The 20036-nt window shown below is 37.8% G+C and overlaps 2 protein-coding genes across 4 annotated transcripts; both read right to left on the bottom strand.

The window, feature by feature from the left end:
• Nucleotides 1-1298: 1298 nt before the first annotated feature.
• On the bottom strand, nt 1299-6096 carry LOC111799253 (2-alkenal reductase (NADP(+)-dependent)). The gene is made up of 6 exons (XM_023682726.1): nt 6047-6096; nt 5707-5930; nt 3896-4076; nt 3088-3254; nt 2733-2815; nt 1299-1915 (listed from the first exon to the last, which is right to left on the bottom strand). The coding sequence occupies exons 2-6, from the start codon at nt 5926-5928 to the stop codon at nt 1537-1539; spliced, it is 1032 nt and encodes a 343-aa protein (XP_023538494.1). The 5' UTR covers nt 5929-5930; nt 6047-6096; the 3' UTR covers nt 1299-1536.
• Nucleotides 6097-7616: 1520 nt separating this feature from the next.
• On the bottom strand, nt 7617-17163 carry LOC111798290 (sister chromatid cohesion 1 protein 4-like). Of its 3 annotated transcripts, none has more exons than XM_023681351.1 (16): nt 16334-17163; nt 15619-15880; nt 15414-15511; nt 15288-15337; nt 15069-15118; nt 14710-14800; nt 14110-14377; nt 13506-13991; nt 12934-13386; nt 12686-12830; nt 12311-12447; nt 11337-12193; nt 11172-11205; nt 10656-10758; nt 9488-9617; nt 7617-8155 (listed from the first exon to the last, which is right to left on the bottom strand). In XM_023681351.1, exons 1-16 carry the CDS (start codon nt 16455-16457, stop codon nt 8057-8059), a joined length of 3387 nt encoding a protein of 1128 aa, XP_023537119.1. In that variant the 5' UTR covers nt 16458-17163; the 3' UTR covers nt 7617-8056. The 3 variants fall into 3 exon arrangements, with proteins under 3 accessions (XP_023537119.1, XP_023537120.1, XP_023537118.1); XM_023681352.1 differs by having other exon boundaries at nt 13506-13895; nt 14110-14431; nt 16334-17162; XM_023681350.1 differs by having other exon boundaries at nt 14110-14431; nt 16334-17162.
• Nucleotides 17164-20036: the final 2873 nt, after the last annotated feature.

Consider the following 20036-nt stretch of genomic DNA (forward strand, 5'->3'; position numbering starts at 1 on the left):
AATACATGAATTGATCTTTAAAGTTGAGTTTTTTAAACTCTCGATATTGTTTTGACTTCCTCACAAAGCTTTCTTCCGGTCTCTGAGAGTTACGTATTCAACTTTAAAATGCGGGATATGCTATTTTTTTTTCATAAATATTAGTCGTCTTTTAAGTATAAATTTATTACTCACATTAATAAACGTCACTAAATCATAGGTTCATTAAAATAAACATACAATAATATCATTTTTTTTTACGAACACGAGCATATCTTAATTGATATAAAAACACGAGCATATCTTAACTGATATAAAGTACACTCAGAGAACCAGCTTACGAATAATCTTAAAGATATAATCTTAAAGATGAATAATCTTAAACGAGAATATTTCAACGAGAAAACTTGCTTCTTGAGAGTCAAAGAAGACTTACTTCTTGAGAGTCAAAGAAGAATAATCTTAAAGATGGAAGAGCTTTCTCCGGGTAGGGGTTGGCTATTGGACGGGGCCCACTCAGAGAAGGGTGGAAATAGTCCTAGATAGGAGAAGGCTTCTCGAGTGACCGATCAGAACCCTATTGATGAATGAATAACAGCTTACGAATATCCAGAGACAAAAAATTCAGCCACGTCATACTTTACCGAATTCATGAATCATATGAAACTAAGCCTAAGAAGCTACAAATTCTGTTAAATGTTGCAAGTTCATGCAGCCTAGAAGCAATGACTGATGAATTTTGTTCATCGGGAGAACAATGCTTTACAAAATTCAATAATCATATGAATCCAAGCTTAAGAAGCTACAAATTTGTTAGGAATCACAACTCTCCACTCTCCACAATGATATGATATTGTCCACTTTGAGCATAAGTTCTCATGGCTTTACTTTGGGCTTCCCCAAAAGGCCTCATGCCAATGGAGATAGTATTCCCCACTTATAAATCCATGATCTTCCACTAAATTAACCAACGTGGGACTCACTCCCAATAATTCTCAACAAAATTCTATTAAATGTTGCGCAAGTTCAAGCAACGACTGACGAGTTTTATTCATAAGGAGAACAAATATTTCAACAATGAACAACTTAAGAATGCGCAGATACAGGAATTCAGTCATGTCATGCTTTACAAAATTCAGAAACCATATGAATCTAGGCTTAACAAGCTACAAATTCTATTAAATATTGTAAGTTCATGCAACGATCGATGAATTTTGTTCATAAGGAGAACAACTATTTCAGCAATGAACAGCTTAAGAATGCCCAGAAACAGTAATTCAGCCATGTCATGCCTTACAGAACTCAGGAATCATATGATCTAAGCTTAAGAAGGCCACAAATTCTGTTAAATGCTGTAAGTTCATGCAACGGCCGATGAGTATTGTTCATCAGGAGAACAAATATTTCAACGATGAATAGTATAAGAATGCCCAGAAGCAAGAATTCAGCCATGTCATGCGTTACAGAATTCAGGAATCATATGAATCTAAGGTTTAAGAAGCTACAAATTCTGTTAAATGCTGTAAGTTCATGCAATGCAAGGACCGATGGCGAAAATCATTCATGGACTACACGAACTACTTGTTTGCCTAAGTTATCTCCAGAGAAAAGTCCTACAAAGGCAGCTGGAGCATTTTCCAAGCCTTCCTTCAAATCTTCAATGTAAACAATCTTTCCCTGCTTGTAATAGTTACTAACCTCGTCGTAGAAACGGGGAAATAAGTCCAAGTAGTCGCTTTGTAGAAATCCCTTCATGTTCACACGCTTCGTTATGAGATTCCACAGATTGGTGATTCCTTTTGGATTGGAGATGCTGGTCTGAGATATCACCCCACAGACAGCAATCCTACCATGAACCCTCATGTTGCACAGTGCAGCATCAAGCATGTCCCCACCAACATTGTCAAAATATATGTCTATGCCTTCGGGAAAGTACCTGCAAATGAGATATGAGTTTGTGTAAGTTTTATTTGTTATGAAACACGACCCTCCACGATGACATGATATTGTCCACTTTGAGTATAAGCTCTCATGGCTTTGCTTTTAGTTTGTCCGAAAGGCCTCGTACCAATGGAGATAGTGTTCCTTGCTTATAAATCCATGATCTTTCTCTTCATTAGCCAATGTGAGACTACTCCTCTCAATAATCCTCAACATTATTTACTTCCTAAAACGTTGCCTCTCTGATCCCTCGAGGGTGGTTCTCGTGGTAAGGGCTTAAGATGTTTGGAGATACCTCCAAGGTCGTGGGATTCAACTTTCCACTCGGAGAACACAATGATTTTAAGTCTTTTTTTCTAATATTTTATGGCTTTCGTGGTTTGGTGGGTCCCTAAGATCCCTTCAAAAGATTCTGACTTTCGTTCTTTGGTGGGTCTCTGAGATCCTTTATTGAAGTCAGAGTGTAGGACAGGATAAGACAAAAAAGTGTTTCGTTTCATTGGAAAAACTAAGGCAAATATAACCATGTGGCGTGCCGTGCCAGACCGTCCTATCGAAGAAAGAGATCAAAGGGTGATTCAAGCTGACAAGCACGACCGGACTGGAGTCTCAGATTTTGCCGTTTTCTTCTAAACCTATTACTCACTAGAGCTATCCTGATAATTCAGTGTGAACAATAGTTTTTCTGTACCTTTTCCTAATGATGAGATAACTAACAAATAAATAAAAAATTGCAAATAATTTGCTTTTAACTAGATCAGCACTGAGGTTTTATCAAATTTATATCATCATAGAACTCGTTGCTTGCTCACCTTTTCAAAGTTGCATCCAAGTTCGACTCTTCTTTATAGTTGAAAGCTTCGTCAAATCCAAGCTTGCTCTTCAGAATATCAACCTAAGATGATCATTGAAATGATCAGTAATGAACAGGACCGAAAATAAATTGAAGTATCAAAGAAAATTACATGGGTACTAAACATTCAAGATGCTTTGAACTCCCCCAAAACCATTTTCCAAAATCTACCAGACGAACTCCTCCAACCTAATGATTAATGTGATCTTCTAATACCCTAATATTTCATGGCATATATGTTGTCTTGAGTTCTTGAAATGAAAATTGATGATTAAAGTGCTTCCCCCCTCCACAGGGAATCAAAGAGATTTTACCTTTTGCTTTGTTCCAGCACTTCCTACAACATAACAACCATGCAACTTCGCAAGTTGGCCAACGAGTTGACCAACTGCTCCAGATGCCGCAGAGACGAATACATAATCACCTTTCTTCGGGGAACAAACCTCAAAGAATCCCGCATAAGCAGTAAATCCAGGCATGCCTGTTTAAATTTCCATAGTTTCAAGATCATCTTAAACAAAGTGGAAAGTACAACTATGTAAGAATGGAAGGAGTCATGTTTGAATATCGAGTTCTTCTGTTAAGACCAACAAAGCTATATTTGACTACACAACGACGCGTCTTTCAATTGCTTAATCCAAAATTAGCATGTTCTTGTTAGGAACCACGAACCTCTACAATGGTATGATGTTATCCACTTTGAGCATAAGCTCTCGTGGAGGGTGATATCAATGAAGATGTATTCCTTACTTATAAACCCATGATCAACCCCTTAATTAACCGATGTAGGACTCCTCTCCCAACAATCCTCGACCGTTGTTACCCTCATATATTTGAATTAAGATCACAAGCTTAGTAACAAATGATTAACTTACATGACTAAATCGTGAGCCTAATAATGATAGTTTTTGTACATGGCACAGAACAAATGTGTAAAAAACTGATCCTGGTAGTCAACTTCACAAGAATTCCCTTTCACGTAGGATTTTGGAAGATGACCCCCATAACATCAGTCTGGTAAGGTGGAATATAGCCACTAATAGCAATATCAATAGAAACAACTAATGGAGTTTAAGACCATGAAAAAAGAGCTATTTATTTCCACTGAGGAAGAAAACATACCGAGAAGACCAACATGAAATGAGAGAGGGAAATCGTCTGGCTGAACTTTTCTCAGCTGAAAACTTCCCTGATTAATTAAGCTGTAATCCTCCCAACGTGTAAAGCCTGAAACAATGTCACCAGGCTTGAAATTGGAGTCATCAGAGTCCACAACTTCAGCAACCCCAAAGCCTTCAATTGGCTTCACAAGATAACACGTGAAGTAAGGAACATATTACCAAAACACAATCTCATATTACTCGTCATACATACACTATAAACTGTCTCCTTGCAACAAAAACAAACTTGAATTTGAAAGTAAACTTCTTTGTTTCTTCCATGCCATGGATATTCTTAAGAGTATTTTCTCCTTTTTCAAAGTTCAAAAGGGAGGGAGAGAACTACCTCTTTGAGTTTCCCTCACCCTCGCCTCTTTTCACCTTGGCATTGCCATTGTTGCCATAAACATATAGTTTGGGGCGAAAAAATGATGCCCATGGCATATCCCTCATTAAATATATGTATGCGAAGGTCGTGAATAAAGAGATGAAGACAAGAGTCACCTTAGCTTACATCATCACTACCTTACATGATGTAAACTTAATCTGCATTACTCTTCGAACACTTACTGGTGGATACAGAAGTTTCAACCACTTCATGACCATTATCTTCTCCATCGAAATGAAATATGAGCAAACTTAACGTTAGGAATCACGACTCTCCACAATGGTATGATATTGTCCCTTTTGAGCATAAGCTCTCATGGCTTTGCTTTGGACTTCCCCAAAAGGCCTTATACCAATGAAGGTGTATTCCTTACTTATAAACCCACGATCATTCCCTAAATTAGCCAATGTGGGACTCCCTCCCGACAATCCTCAACACTTAAAACCTTGTTTGTTAACGATTTTGTTTTTTCTTTTTTGTTTCTAAAATTTATGCTTGTTTTCTCACCATTTCTTGGGGTGGTTTTCACCTTTCCTTAAGAAATGATTCAAAAGTAAAAACAAGTTCTTAGAAACTTCTTTTTTAGTTTATGAAATTGGGCTCATTTCTTTTAAATCATTCGTAGAAAGTATATAACAAAACAAAGAAAATCATCGATAAAAGTATTACTTATAAGTTTAATTTTCAAAATCAAATAGTTCTAAGACGAAACATAAATTTCTTGAGTTTGGCCTAACATGGTACCAATTTGGTTTAAGTGTAGGGAGCAAGCAAACAAAGTAGATACTCGGTTTATAACAATGGCTAAAAGAAGGAAAACAAAGTCCTCTAACTAATACAACCTAACCACCAAAACATGTTTCAGAGATTTCTAAATTTCTATTTCGTTTCACTTTCTTGCCCGGCTCACAAATGATCCAAACTCAACTATGCATGTTAGACGAACACGACTCTCCACAATGGTACGATATTGTCCACTTTGAGAATAAGCTCTCATGGCTTTGCTTTGGGCTTCCCCAAAAGGCCTCATACTAGAGAGAGTATTCTTTGCTTATAAACCCATGATCATTCTCTAAATTAGTCGATGTGGGACTTTCATCATCCAACAACAAATGTATACTGGGAGTGGATCCATTCGATTAACACTAACCATAACATCAACAAACCCCTAAATCCATCCAATCCAATCAATTACGGTACATCTGATCAACGATTCATAACACACATTGCAGCCCGCCGACAACGAAAGTAGAAGAAAACCAGAAATCAAATCACATCCTCCAGTAAGAATCCGAAACAAAAATCAAAGGATATAACAAACCACTACTCCTAACAGAGAAAACCAACACAAGAAACAGAAAACGAATCACAGAGAAGAACAGTACCTGGCCAGGAACAAAAGGGGGAATGTAAGAACCGTGGAAATCGCGCATACGGCCTCGCATATAAGGATCGCAAGAAAGGAAGAGATTCTTGACGAGAAAATGGCCGGATCCATTAGGAGCCTCGAGCTTAATCCTCCCAACTTTGAGTTCGAAATCCGTCACTTGTGGAACTCCATCAATGTAGCCTTTGAATATCACTTGCTTGTTCTCCACTTCCGCCATCGCTACAAAATCGAAGGAAGAATCGGCTACTGGTATGAACAAGTGAGGGAATTTCAGGAAATCGGCTGCCGATTTTTCCAGAAGAGAAACTGTTGAACTCTCGTTTTATTGTTATTACCGATAAGTTGCAAAAGTGGACTAAGCAAGTAATGAACGGCCGTTGGACTATTCACTAACGACCTTAATTGATATATATTTATTTTTAATAATTATAACATTAAAAGTCAAAAATAACCTTAAAAAAACCAAATTTTACACTATATTTTCGAGTTCTAAATGTGAGGAGTGTACATGGTCGGGGTTGAGATTTTTTTTACCCAAAAGTTCGGGTTGGTTCGATTAATAACCCAACCCAAAATTTTTCACAACCCAATCCAACTCGATCCTCTATTTTCGGGTTGGGTTGGGTTCGATCGGTTGTCAAATTTTTTTAATTTTATTTATTTACCATTTATAATTATTCGAATTAAATAAAATATATCAAAAAGTTCTCCAACAAACACAAATTAATCTATAATTATTGAAAAAAAATACCATAAGTCAAAATTGTATTTGATCGTTATCATAAAACTAAAACAACTAAATATAATGTTTATTGAGAATTGGTTAAATGAGTTAAATCATAAAATTAAATAAAATTAAATAAATAATAAAAATAGTTAGTTTAAAGTTACTGTATATATAATAAAATAAAATGAAAAAATAAATATAATAAAAAAGTGGTGGGTCCCACTATTTTTACTATATCCATTTAAAATATAAATTTATAATTTTTTTATAATTTTTTTCCATAATTTTGTGGGACCCACTACTTTTCTCTTCATTTTTATTATATTCCTTTTTGTTTATCTATATTTAATTAGTATTAAAATTTAATAAATCAATAAATAAATAAATATATATATAAAATATAATATCTCTTATTTCAAATTAACAATATGTCAATATTAAAAGTGAAAAAAAAAAACATAAATGGTTTTTTTTTTTTAATTTATTGAAATAGACTAAATAATATTTAATTTTAAATTAGATAAAAGTTATAAAAAAATACTTAATTTCTAAACTATCTTAAAAAAAAATAACATAAGGTATATGTATGATATTTATTTTGAACGACGAATTTGTTAATATCTCTATGGGCCTAATTATGGGCTAATACACGTTCATCGAAAACCAATGGAAAAAATTAGTGCCTAATGAGCCGTCACGAAAACTAGGTTTTACCCGTCATGATGTATTGTATGTAAATGTTTTTCCGACCCTAAAATGTGATTAGTTACTAAACATTTGTAAAGATTCGTCCTATTTTTAACATTTTTCATGTAAAAGTAAAAGACACATGTACACGGAGTTGTTAAACCTTATTTCAACCACTCAAATCAGTCATAACATTCGCATAACATAGTTTTCTTAACCTCGGGTCAGCTAAAACGGCTCCTTCATAAACTCAACTTCGTAGATCTATTCTGTTAACAAACGGAGATTGTCTCTACCACAGACGCCTCTTTCAGGCCGTCAGGGCTAAAGCATATACATATGTGGCAGTTAGATACAAATTTCCAAGATATGCCGGAGATATTTGATTGATCTCGTGCGGTACTTTCCCGAGCACACCGCTCTACTTCCAAAGGCTATATTTCTCATATTTACAGTCCAAAACTTTTGAAGCATAGTCTATATATGATATCTAATAAACAAATCAGCATCTTGAATAACAGGAGACTATTTTTACAGATAATATATACATGAGTGTCTGTCATAATACAAAAGATGGTACAATAAACACATTAATACACGACCGTCCCCACTGGACTCAACTCGACTCGACTCGACCCGACCTGACTCGACCGCACGGTTAGACTCACTGGCCACTTACCGCTTACATAAAACGTCTAGCTTGAACAGAGCAATTATATATAAATAATAGTAACAAACAAAAGATTATTGTGTTGGGTAGAGATGAGGAGTTTCTGATGATGGGAACAGCTATATATTGACGTCCCGAGTGGAGCATCGGCCGAACTAACACCTACCGGAGCCATTTTGGTATTTGGGTTTTGATTTTCGGGTTTTCGGGTTTTCGGGTTTTCCTCCAGCTGTGTATCTCTCTGCCTTTTCCTAAAGTAAATCAGAAATTTGATTTCATGAGATTTATTCTTGGCTTTATACTAATGTTGTCAAAGGGTCTTTCCTGTTCTACATGGAGGTAATCCTTTGTCTTGAGAACCTGCAGAAATAGTGACGTTTGTGCATAAATGAACCAGCAAAATTAGCAGATGGCATGTATTCAGAAACACGAAAACTAGAAGATGTCGGTGAGTAGGTTACGAGAGTTTTGTAGGACGTAAACCGAGTCCAACCGGATATCATTCTTGGACACTGTCCAATACAAGCGTCACAGAGATAGGAACTAAATTGAAATATGTGGGCCTGAGAGAACGGGTAACGTTTGTGACATGTTCGAACGAATAACAAATTAGACACAGATGTCGTTCATTTGAACCCTAATTTCTTTACGTGTAAGATCTCGCATAGGTTGGGGAGGAGAACGAAACACCCTTTAAGGGTGTGGAAACCTCTCCCTAGTAGACGTGTTTTAAAATCTTTGAGGGTAAGCCCGAAAGGGGAAGCCCAAAGAGAACAATATCTGTTAGCAGTGGGTTTGAGCTATTATAAATGGTATCAAAGCCAGACACCGGGCAATGTGCCAGCGATGAGGCTGTTCCTCAAAGGGGGTAGACATGAGGCAGTGTGCCAGTAAGGACACTGGGCTCTGAATGGGATGGATTTGATGGGGGTCCCACATCGATTGGAGATAGGAACGAGTGTCAGCGAGGATGCTGGACCCCAAAGGGAGATGGATTGTAAGATCCCACATCGGTTGGGGAGGAGAACGAAACACCCTTTATAAGAGTGTGGAACCCTCTCCCTAGTAGACGCGTTTTAAAAACCTTGAGGGTAAGCCCAAAAGAGAGTCCAAAAAGGACAATATCGGCTAGCAGTGGGCTTCGGCTATTACAAATGGTATAAGAGCTAGACACCGGGTGATGTGCCAGCGAGGAGGCTGTTCCTCGAAGGGGGTAGACACGAGGCGGTGTGCCAGTAAGGACACTGGGCCTCCAAGGGGGTGAATTTGGTGGGGTCCACATCGATTGGAGAGTGGAACAAGTGCCAGCGAGGACGCTGGACCTTGAAGGGGGATGGATTGTAAGATCTCACATCGGTTGAGGAGGAGAACGAAACACCCTTTATAAGGGTGTGGAACCCTCTCCCTAGTAGACGCGTTTTAAAAACCTTGAGGGTATGCCCGAAAGGAAAACCCCAAAGAGGACAATATCTGCTAGCGGTGGGTTTGAGCTGTTACATTACGAGCTTTTTCTACTACTACAATGACATCAAGAGCCGAACACAACTAGGGTAGAAAGAACTAGTGGCAAGCAAACACGAACCTGGATAGCTAGCTATCGTTCGACAATGATACTCAGAAACCAAGACCATAGTTTGTAATCATACCTCGGTCCTAACAAGATATATTATATAAGGATTCGAAATGACGTACCAATGTCTCGAAAAACATTCTTGAAGCTTCCTTCCGAGTTTTGTTAACGAGTAAGTTATCCATGTAAAGGACCTTTCTCCCATGTACAGTGTCCCTATCAAAGAGATTTTGAAGGTACCTTGCAACCGCCCTGTAACAAGGAATAAAGGAATAAAAGAACATATAGATGAGAAGTATGTCTCCGATGAAAACATGTTCAGTAAAATTATGAAGGAAACCAAAAGGCGACTCCAGTAGTGGTTTTGGTTAGAAATGGTGTTAGATTCAACCTGTGAGATCTCACATTAGTTGTAGAGGAGAACGAAGCATTCCTTATAAGAGTGTGGAAACGTCTCCCTAGTAGACGCGTTTTAAAACCTTGAGGGAAAGCCCAAAGAGGAAAATATTTAATACCGGTGGGCTTGGGCTATTACAAATGATATTAGAGCCAGACACCGAGCAATGTGCCAGCGAGAACGTTGGGTCCCAAGGGGGGTGGAAGGTGAGATCCCACATTGGTTGGAGAAGAGAACGAAACATTTCTTATAAGGATGCGAAAACCTTTCCCTAGTAGACGTGTTTTAAAACCTTGACGGAAAACCCAAAGAGGCCAATATCTAACACCGGTGGGCTTGGGCTATTACAAATGGTATCAGAGCCAGACACTGGGCGGTGTGCTAGCGAGGACGTTGGGCCCCAAGGGGGGTGGATTGTGAGATCCCACATTGGTTGGAGAGGAGAACAAAACATTTCTTATAAGGATGCGAAAATCTCTCCCTCGTAGACGCGTTTTAAAACCTTGAGCAAAAGCCTACGAGGGAAAGCCCAAAGAAAACAATATCTAATACCGGAGGGCTTGGGCTATTACAAATGGTATCAGAGCCAGACACCGGGTGGTGTGCCAGCGAGAACGTTGGTGAGATCCCACGTTAGTTGGAGAGGAGAACAAAACATTCCTTATAAGGGTATGAAAACTCCTCCCTAATAGACACATTTTAAAACCTTGATGAGAAGCTCAAAAGAGAAAGCCCAAGGAGAACAATATCGGCTAGCGGTGGACTTGGGCTGTTACACAACCAAAAGCCTAGGTAAATTACTATCGAAGCGGTATTTGAATCGGTATTTGAGTGTGTTTTTTAACCAAGCATCAGAGTTACATAAGAAACAATATACAGAAATAAACACATGCCTGGTACGGGAAGACCATCCACTGTTTTCAAGAAAGCTAGGATCTGCTGCAAATTGCGTGTTGTCCTCGTCTTCTTCGGCCTCGTCATCTTCGTTCAAAAATTCTGGACGAAAAAAATATATATATCATCAGCAACATAAGAACGAAAGTCGCTCTTACGTGAATAAACAACTTGGCCCCTTGTTCGCTAAAAGAACACGGAATATGATGTGAGATCCCACATCGGTTGGGGAGGAGAACGAAACATTCTTTATAAGGGTGTGGAAACTTCTCCCTAGCAGACGCATTTTAAAAACTATGAACTTGGGCCGTTACATATGGTATCAAAGCTAGACACCGGCCGATGTGCCAGTGAGGAGACTAAGCCCCGAAGAAGGGTGGACACGAGGCGGTGTGCCAGCAAGGACGCTGGGCCCCGGAAGGGAAAGTCGAAAGAGGACAAGTTATTAAGGTGCTAATCAGACCACTGCTACTACACAATCAAGAAAGCCAAAATAAGCAACAAGAAACTCGAACCTATATCATTAGCCGCCGTAGCATCCTCGAAGTCCTGCACGACAAAGAAAACTTTAGACGCAAGGGAAGCAAAGAAGTACCGAAGTAAATAAACGGTACAACAAGAACCAACTTTTCTAAGATCCTTTCGTGTTTTAAATAGAACAAAAAGAAAGTTGAACGTACACCACGGTCTTCGGCTATAGTAGGATGGTCGAGGATAGTCATTTCCGTGTCCACGGTATTGAGCAAATCAGCTTCTTCATGATAGTCTGGATGTACAAATCCCGTAGAATATTGAGAATCCATCGGTGCTCCGTCGATTAAGCAAACAGACGCTGCATCCTTCTCGTCGCAAACGACGTCTGCTGTATTTACTCTATCCCCATCGATCTCCCCTAACTTAACATCTAAGACGCTTTCATCAGGTTTTTCACCATTTTCAGGAGTCAGATAATTCGATTCACCGTTTTCTCGAGGCGAGGTTACAAGGGAAACATTATGATCGTATTTTTCTTCATTAACATTATCTCTGATCTCGGTGCAATCATTAGCATTAACGTTGTCGAGACCTATATTCCCGGTATCCACCGTAAAAGCATCATCACCACCGTGCTGAGATTCCAATATTTTCTGCAAAGAAGCATTTGGATCATCATATTTATCCCCAATGACTAAGGAAGGTAATTCCAACTCGTGAATGTCGAAGCTATTAGCTGCATCAGCAACATTTCTGGGTTCCGGTCCAGCATTCTCAATTGTCGTCGCTTGCTGCTGCTCGTGAACGTCTAGATCAGGACACTCTAATGTTAACTCTTGAGCTGACTCAGTCTCGTTCTGCACAGTAGCCCGAGCAGGCTGAGATTGAAGATCATTTTTTCCAATGACTTCTTCAGGGGCTGTTTCTGTTGCACTTTCTTCAGTGGTATTCGGTCTAATAGCAGACTCGAAATCGTTTCCTGCCTCTGGATCCTTCTCGTAAACCCTGATTTCGTTAAGGTCAAATGCTTCGGCATGCAATGACGACAGTTCCTTGGAAATACCTAAAGCAAACCGAAAAGACCTTGCCATCAGAAGTTATTCACTTAACGCTCGAAAGGGGAGATAATTTAACGAATGCAAGCGACACGAAAATTTCATCTTCTAGCATAACAAAATACCTGAATATATGGATTCACTGAAAATTTCGTCTTCTAAGAATTGTCTCTGAATCATCGAAATTTCAGGACGAGTACAGGGTGCCTTTTTCCGAACACGACGTATGTCCTCCGTGCTTGTAAGTTGATGACGTATCGTGCTGAATAATAATAGTACATATGCCGTTAGTGTCTCAGCACTCAGCAGGAAAGAAGATCCATTTACTACAATGAAGGTGAGTTACGTCGTGACTTCAAAAAACGCTCATCGGTTAAAAGTCAGTCGAATAACGAACAAGAAACTATAAATTGACGGATTGTTTCGAACCCATAGAAAACGAACAACAATTTAAAGTAAAGTTAGACATAAAAAAAATTTAAAGATGCCTAGATACATACTCTCCATGCAAAACCATCATATCATCCATAAGCACCTTCTTCTTTGAGATGCCAACTCCAACCGTCGATCGTGGACGTTTCAAGGTTATGGTTTCATGCACGGGAGGTGACGGTTTCATTTTCAAAACCGACGATCGTCTTCCAACTAAAGCAACATAAAAACCTAGTCAGTGACATCGAGCCTACGAATCGAAAGTCAGAAATATCGGCACACTTTCTCAGAGATGTTAAAAGGAATGCAACAATACCTAAAATAGAAGATAACAAATCGTCGTCATCAGGAATGGATTCTGCAACTCTCTTAGATCGGTGCGCCCCAACGGACTCGGCTGAGTTCAAACTCTGTGCTGTTAAAGTACTTTCCGTGAAGCTTCGCTTCTTCCCCGACATAAGATTACTTCCAGAAACACCTCCGTCATCCTCGACCAAGTTTCCTTTGTCCAGTGAAGAATTCAATGATAAGTTGTCACCGTGTATTTCGGTAAGGCCCTCGGGTACAGAAAGCAACTTCTCGGGTGCAGGGAAATCTGAGGTGGGAGACCTATTTGAAACCTCTGTGCAAATATCATTAGACAATGCACAATCCAAACGTTTGTCCGAGTCCCTGAAACCAGCCTGCCCGTCTTCCAGAACTTCGGTATCGGCTTTCTCACTTATTTCCAAATTTTGTGTCGCAGCGTCAGTTGCTTGGCAGCTTTCACCTAGAATCACAAATGATTAATCGACTAATTTTCAAATTAACAATGTCCACGACACGAGCTCCAGAAAAAATAAGGTTCATTCAATAACCATTAAACAAAAGTAGCACGGACTTCAATACCTTCAAGAGATGGCTTAGTTACACGAGAATTGCATGACAGTAGCACGGACTTCTCCGTGGATGGAGTTTCTTCACCATTAAAAGAATTCCGAGTCTCGGTGTCCTTTGGCTCCCGAAATTCCTTGGATTCAGAATCGATAACCTCAGGCCTACCAGGAGATTCCTCTTGATATGTCATATCTCGAGCAACTTTTCCAGCTGAGAGCGCTTCACTCGAGTTGTCCATGGATTTTAAGGATGGTTGATCACCGATCGTACAACCCTCTGAGGCTAATGCATATGTGCTATCTGAAGGAGCTTTATGTCCCGTGTCCTCAAAATCAGGGGTGACACCGGAGCGACTAGGAGACATGGCCGTTGGGTCTAACGTAGCTCTGCTGCGATCACATTCTGCATCAACGGGATCAAGAAAGGTCATTTCAAGCTCATTGTTTATTACAACTCCACTGTTCATTTCTTCTCCTGTGCTTGAGCCATTTAATGCATCTGTAATCCATTTGAGCGTTTTACAGCAGAAGTTTTATCTTTTTGGTAAAAACAGCAAAGAACGGTTTTCGGGATTCCACGAAACAATCCATGCAAGCAAAAGTTAAACGGTAATTACCTCCTTTCATCTTTTCCATTGTCTCGTCGGCTGGCGAAGAAAACTGTTCGAGTTTTCCATCTTTGTTTTCCGGGTCACTAGAAAGATGGCCGTTCTCTTTAAGATGCATGGGTCTGGTAGTCTCACAATCCAAATCGTTATGGGAAGACCAATCCAAAACATCGGTAGGGCCGCCATTAATATCTGACTTCCTGGATTCGTTCATTTCAATCTCCACGGCTTTCGGTTCTGTACCCCGAACTTCCACTTTCAAAGAACCATCACTATCCTGAACACTAGCCAAGTTGTAATCATCGACTTGTCTCGCATTAGATGATGGATCCTGCATAATATACAATAACAATTCGTGGCCAACTCTTAACGACAATTTGTATAAATGCATTCCGTTGTTTACAAAAGATAGAGATATGATGTGCAACAGTTCAAGCCCATCGCTAGCAGATATCGTCCTCTTTGGGCTTTCCCTTTCGGGATTCCCCTCAAGGTTTTTAAAACGTGTCTGATAGGGAGAGCTTTCCACACCCTTATAAAGAATGTTTCGTTCTCCTCCCCAACCGATGTGGGATAGTCAATATTAACTCGAAATCCATCAACACGTACCTGCAGCGTATCAAAGGTTTCTAGGATTTCCTTCGTATTTTCATCCTTGTCTTTCAAGACGGTTGATGGAGAAAGTGCTCGAGGATCGTTACTACAATCACACATGCACACACACACACACAAAAAATAATTAGTTCATGGATCAACACGTAGACGGGAAACAGCCTAAAAAAACGGAAATGCTTCCAACAATACTTAAACAATGAGAAATTCAGTAAATCAGAAATCCTACACTTGTATAAAATATCTTTTTTTCCCGGAGAGGGACGGTATCATTCGATACACAATTCCATTTCTAAGAACCGGTATTACATAGAGCGGACAAGCTTTAAAATACCGAAGAGATATATAATGCTTACTCTGAAATCTCATCGTGATCCTTAACAATGATCTTTTCGACAAAGAGTTCCTGCTTGTCACCAGTAGGTGGGAAAGGGGGACACAAATTACGAACGGTTGGGAGGAAATATTAAACAAGAAAGCACGAAAATAAAATTAAAAAAAGAAATGAAAAAAAATTAAAAACCAACAAAAAAACTATAAACGACATTCATTTCTTTTTTCTTTTAATATGTTACCTCATCGAGATCTAAACCGATTTGTGAAGCATCTCCATCACCGAAACGCTCTGCATGGCCAAGAAGATTAAAATCTGTTTGATCCGAATAATTGCAGTTTACAAAAATGGAGCGAAGAATACTAACCATCCAAGCCAAATTGAGAAGTAGTGTAGACTACACCGTCCATAGTATCTTGAAGGGTAATTTGCTCCCGAGAACTAACGTGATGATCGACATAATTACTGCAGCAAAATTAGAGGTCATTCACCGAGCGGAAGTGCTACAATATGGGTCGGTTGCTATAGCTGCTGGTTTAACATAAAAATAACTAAAAAAACCTTGAACTAACCCCTGATAAAGTTCATTATCTGGAAGCTCAAAATCGTCAAGATCAAAAGTCTCGGGCAGAGTGATGGAATGATACGGAGCAGTCGATTCTTCGGGAGGTAAGTCAACATCAGTAGAACGGAACGCTTGCTTTACCTTAAGCAGAGCTTCACTACAATCGTCAAATAGGTAACCCACCTTTCTAGAATAGATCCTCACCACCCCAAGGAGAAGATGGCTGGACAATCGCAGCGCAATTGGCACGTCGGGGAAAAGAATTGAATCTGTTCCAAAGATTCATATCGTATGACATTAGAAATTATTGATTGCGATTAAACTTAGTCCCTTAGAGCCTTCAATAGCTTTTTAAAACATTGACGAACATTGCTGTAAGCTACAAAAACCTCAACTTAAAAGACGATACACGTTCTTAGAACGAGCATAATACCCAAGAAACGCATTAAGACTAAATAACAATCGATCCGTTCTTAACAAGAATATGTCTATTTACCCTTCCAACTTATAACAGTGCATCCTAAAATCACTAAATTCATCCCTTAAAAGAAGAGTACACACAGCTGAATACAACACGAATCATATTTTCAGTCAACAGCCGCCATGTGGGACTGTTCATGTATTGTTTTTCATAGTTTTGTCATATGTTCTAACTTCGATGTGTTTAAGGAAACGAAAAATGACAAAAACCAAGAACATAGAGCAAAAAGAAACCAACTAACCTACTGAGACACCGATATCAGTGTCTGCCACTTGATTTTTCCGCAGCTTCCTCTCCAAATGTGCCGCTATCCATATTGTCCCAAGCGGCCCTTTCTTGGCCAATATGAATTGAGAATAGAACATCTTTTCACTTCACCTCTGAAACCTTAAATTTAACGAAGAAACTGTTTCCCAAACCTTCTTCCTGATGTCGCAAAATCCCATTAAAGTCTCCAAACAACCCAAATTCTCAGACACGTTTGGGCCCCAAAATCATCTTCTCCACCATCAAAAACACTATAAACAACCAATTTGTCTAATTCACAACAGAAACCCTAATTTCACCGAAGAGAAAAAACCCCCCCAATTTCCACCTCTGAACACACAAATTTGGCAATTCCACCCAAATTTCACATACAAAACCCGACAACTACAAACCCCAGAACTAAAAACGACAAACAACCCAGATACCACAAACCCCAGAACTTCGAACCCACAAAAGAACAGACCCGAATTCCCAAAATCAAACACTTCGCACAGAAGCTCCGACACCAAAACCCCGACAACAAACGCCAAAAACAATGAGAACCCAGATAGAGCAAGAAATCCCAGGAAGCAAAATCGTCGAAGGAAGTCAAAAAATGAGGAAAAGGAGAAGTGGGTAAGAACCCAAGTGAGGAAACAAGCAATCTGGAGAGGAGAAGAGCGAGCGAACCGGATCGGACCGAGTTGACCCACAAATTGAAGTGAGAGAGCGAAGGAATCTGTGCGAAATTGAGAGAGAGAGAGAGAGAGGGGTGGGGGGTTGAAGAAACGGGCCTGGCTCGGAGCTTGGAGAATTTTGGAACAGTGGGAACAAAAAATAAACGCGGTTGAATGAACACAAAAGGGAGGTGTCATGATCACACGCGTCGAAGAGGCATTGGAGAGTGTGTTTTGAGTATGAGATTTGGGTTTTGGATGAAAAGTTTTCAAATTTTTGAACAAGCTTTGGGAAAGAGCCGTCTTGGTAAAGCTTGGATTTTCCTCAAAATTTATCCTACTTTTCTCATTCTTCCCCCCTCTGGGATTAAATATTTTTTAAAAAATTATAAATTAATATAAATATTCTTAATTTTTTTTAATATTTTAATATTATCCTTTAACTTTCAAAAAAAAATTAAATAAATACACGTTAATTACCCATGAATTGTCAAACAATTTTTTATTATAACTTTTGTCGATAACGAATTAACGATTGAGTTCTTACCCTTCTAATTTGCCGTAATGAAATAACAAAAAAAAAATTACAAAAGTCTAATTATTAAATATTTAAAAAATTATGTATTAATATAAATATTCATAAAAAAAAATTTAATATTTCAATATTATCCCTAATCTTTTTTAAAAAAAATAATTAAAAAATACTGATTGACGTTAATATAAATATATATATAATTTTGGATAACTATTAGTATTTTCTTTAAGTGGGCATAGGAATTTGAATCTCATATTTAGAGATAATAAATACACGTTAATTACCGATGAGTTATGCTCACTTTGATATAGTAATTGTTTCTTATAACTTCTGTAAATAATAATTTAGTTCTTATATTTCTAATTTTGTCGTACTGAAATAACAAAAAAAAAATTATGAAGGTTTAATTATTGAATATTGTTCGGAGTGGTTAACTTAGTTTGGGCCTTTCGTGTAGTTCCTAAATTTGTCACGTAATAAAAATTAATACTTAATTTTAATAGAATCTTTCACGGTGAGAATTGTTACCTAACGAGTTGTAAACTTTGGAGTAAAATAGTATGCAGTTTAGCGAGCTTGGGCAAAATTGTTAGGATTCGGAATCCAGACTCAGTGCTTAATAGACTTGACATTCCTCTGTGACATGGTAACCATGCTCAAGATTCAGAATCCGGATTCAACACCTGATGACCTCCACATTCGTCTACGACGTGGCCACGTTACTTACTCCTCGTTTGTAACAGTGAAAACTATCCCACAAGAAGAAGAAGAAGAAAAAAAAAACTCGAAAAGTCACCATGACATGGAATTGCTCTAAGCAAAACACGGTTTAACGATGAAGTTTCTGTGATTGAATCACACCTTATTGGTATAGATATTGACTTTCAGTTCTTTCAAGTGTTTCTTAGTCGTTCTATCATCGTAATCATTTTCATTCGAATGTGGTCTCGATGCATTTATGTACTCCTCCTTTACTCGGGTATCATGATAAGATTGTTCCTCGACATCAGTATGCAGCCAAGATTATTCCTAAAAAATGGTTCGGCATGTATTTTGCCTCCCAATCCCTTTTTTTTTATTCGTTGCTAATTTCCTTTATCGTGCATGCATATAACGTCTTACCAAATTATCATCTATTAGTTCAATAAACTTATCACGTCAACATTGAAGTAGTAGGGTTAAAAATACACATATTTTTTACCTAATATTTTAAATTTTCTTTTTTATATATTTCATATAATAAGTCTTTTAATAAAATTTAAATTTGAGAAAAATAAAATTTGTGCGGTCGAGTTGGCAACCGTGGAACGTTATTTTAATGGGTCTATCTTCTAGATTAAATTATTTTCAAATAAGAAAATTTTGAATATTAAATTAAATATAAATTAATTGGTGAGCATATTTTTTTGTAATACATTTTTATAATTATTATTTTACAATATCATTTAGTGTGTAGTGTATTTTACTATACTTATTTTAATTTCAGCATGAAATAAATATTTCATTAAAGCTTTTAAATATTTTTTTATTAAAATTATGTCTTTTAAAATTTAAAATCCAAAATATATAGAAACATAAAATATATATCTATATCTATATATATATATATATATATTTTTTTTTTTTAATTTTCACTATAAACAAAAAATGTAAAAATATTTTTGATATTTATTGAATTTGCACATTATTTTACATTTATACCCTTGTATGCCAATGACTTTGAAAAATCCGAACTCAAAATATTTTTTGAAAATATAATTTTAATGAGCAATGAATAATGAATTATGATTTTTCTTATTAAAAACATATTATATATATATATATATATATATATATATATATATATATATATAGTCTAATAAAATAGTTAATTTTTTTAAAAAATTAATATATCAATTTCAAAATTTACTATACACAAAATTAATTTTTTTTTTTAATGAGAACCAAATTTATAATTAAAGAAAAAAAGAAGGCACTATATTTAATTATTGCATTAAACCAAAAAAAAATAATAATAACAAAACATTCTTATTTATCAGTCTTATAAACATTATTTCGGGTCGGATCCGGGTCGACTATAGCTCGTTTTCTCTTACCCGGATTTGTATTCGTCAACAAGTGCTTAATGGGTTCCCACAGAGGCAGTCATTGTTGGAAAACGACGACGCTTCGAGGTGATCAAAGGGCGACCCGATGGGTATGGACCCGCAAAGATGGTTATGGCTCAGATTCAAATGGCCAACGTATTCGGCTGACGACAATGAATTTGGTATCGGACCTTTAAGGGCATTGAACGACAAGTCGAGCGCCATGAAGTATGAACCCGGGCAGAAAACGTCCGGAATCTGCCCGTCCAGAGCGTTTCTGCTCAAATTCAGAATCCCTAGCCCGCCATTGCTGATCAGAGTTGNTATATATATATATATATATATATATATATATATATATATAGTCTAGGCACACCCCACACACAAGCACCGCCCAGC

The sequence above is a fragment of the Cucurbita pepo genome, chromosome LG07 (genome assembly GCF_002806865.2).
Source record: "Cucurbita pepo subsp. pepo cultivar mu-cu-16 chromosome LG07, ASM280686v2, whole genome shotgun sequence".
NCBI lineage: Eukaryota > Viridiplantae > Streptophyta > Magnoliopsida > Cucurbitales > Cucurbitaceae > Cucurbita > Cucurbita pepo.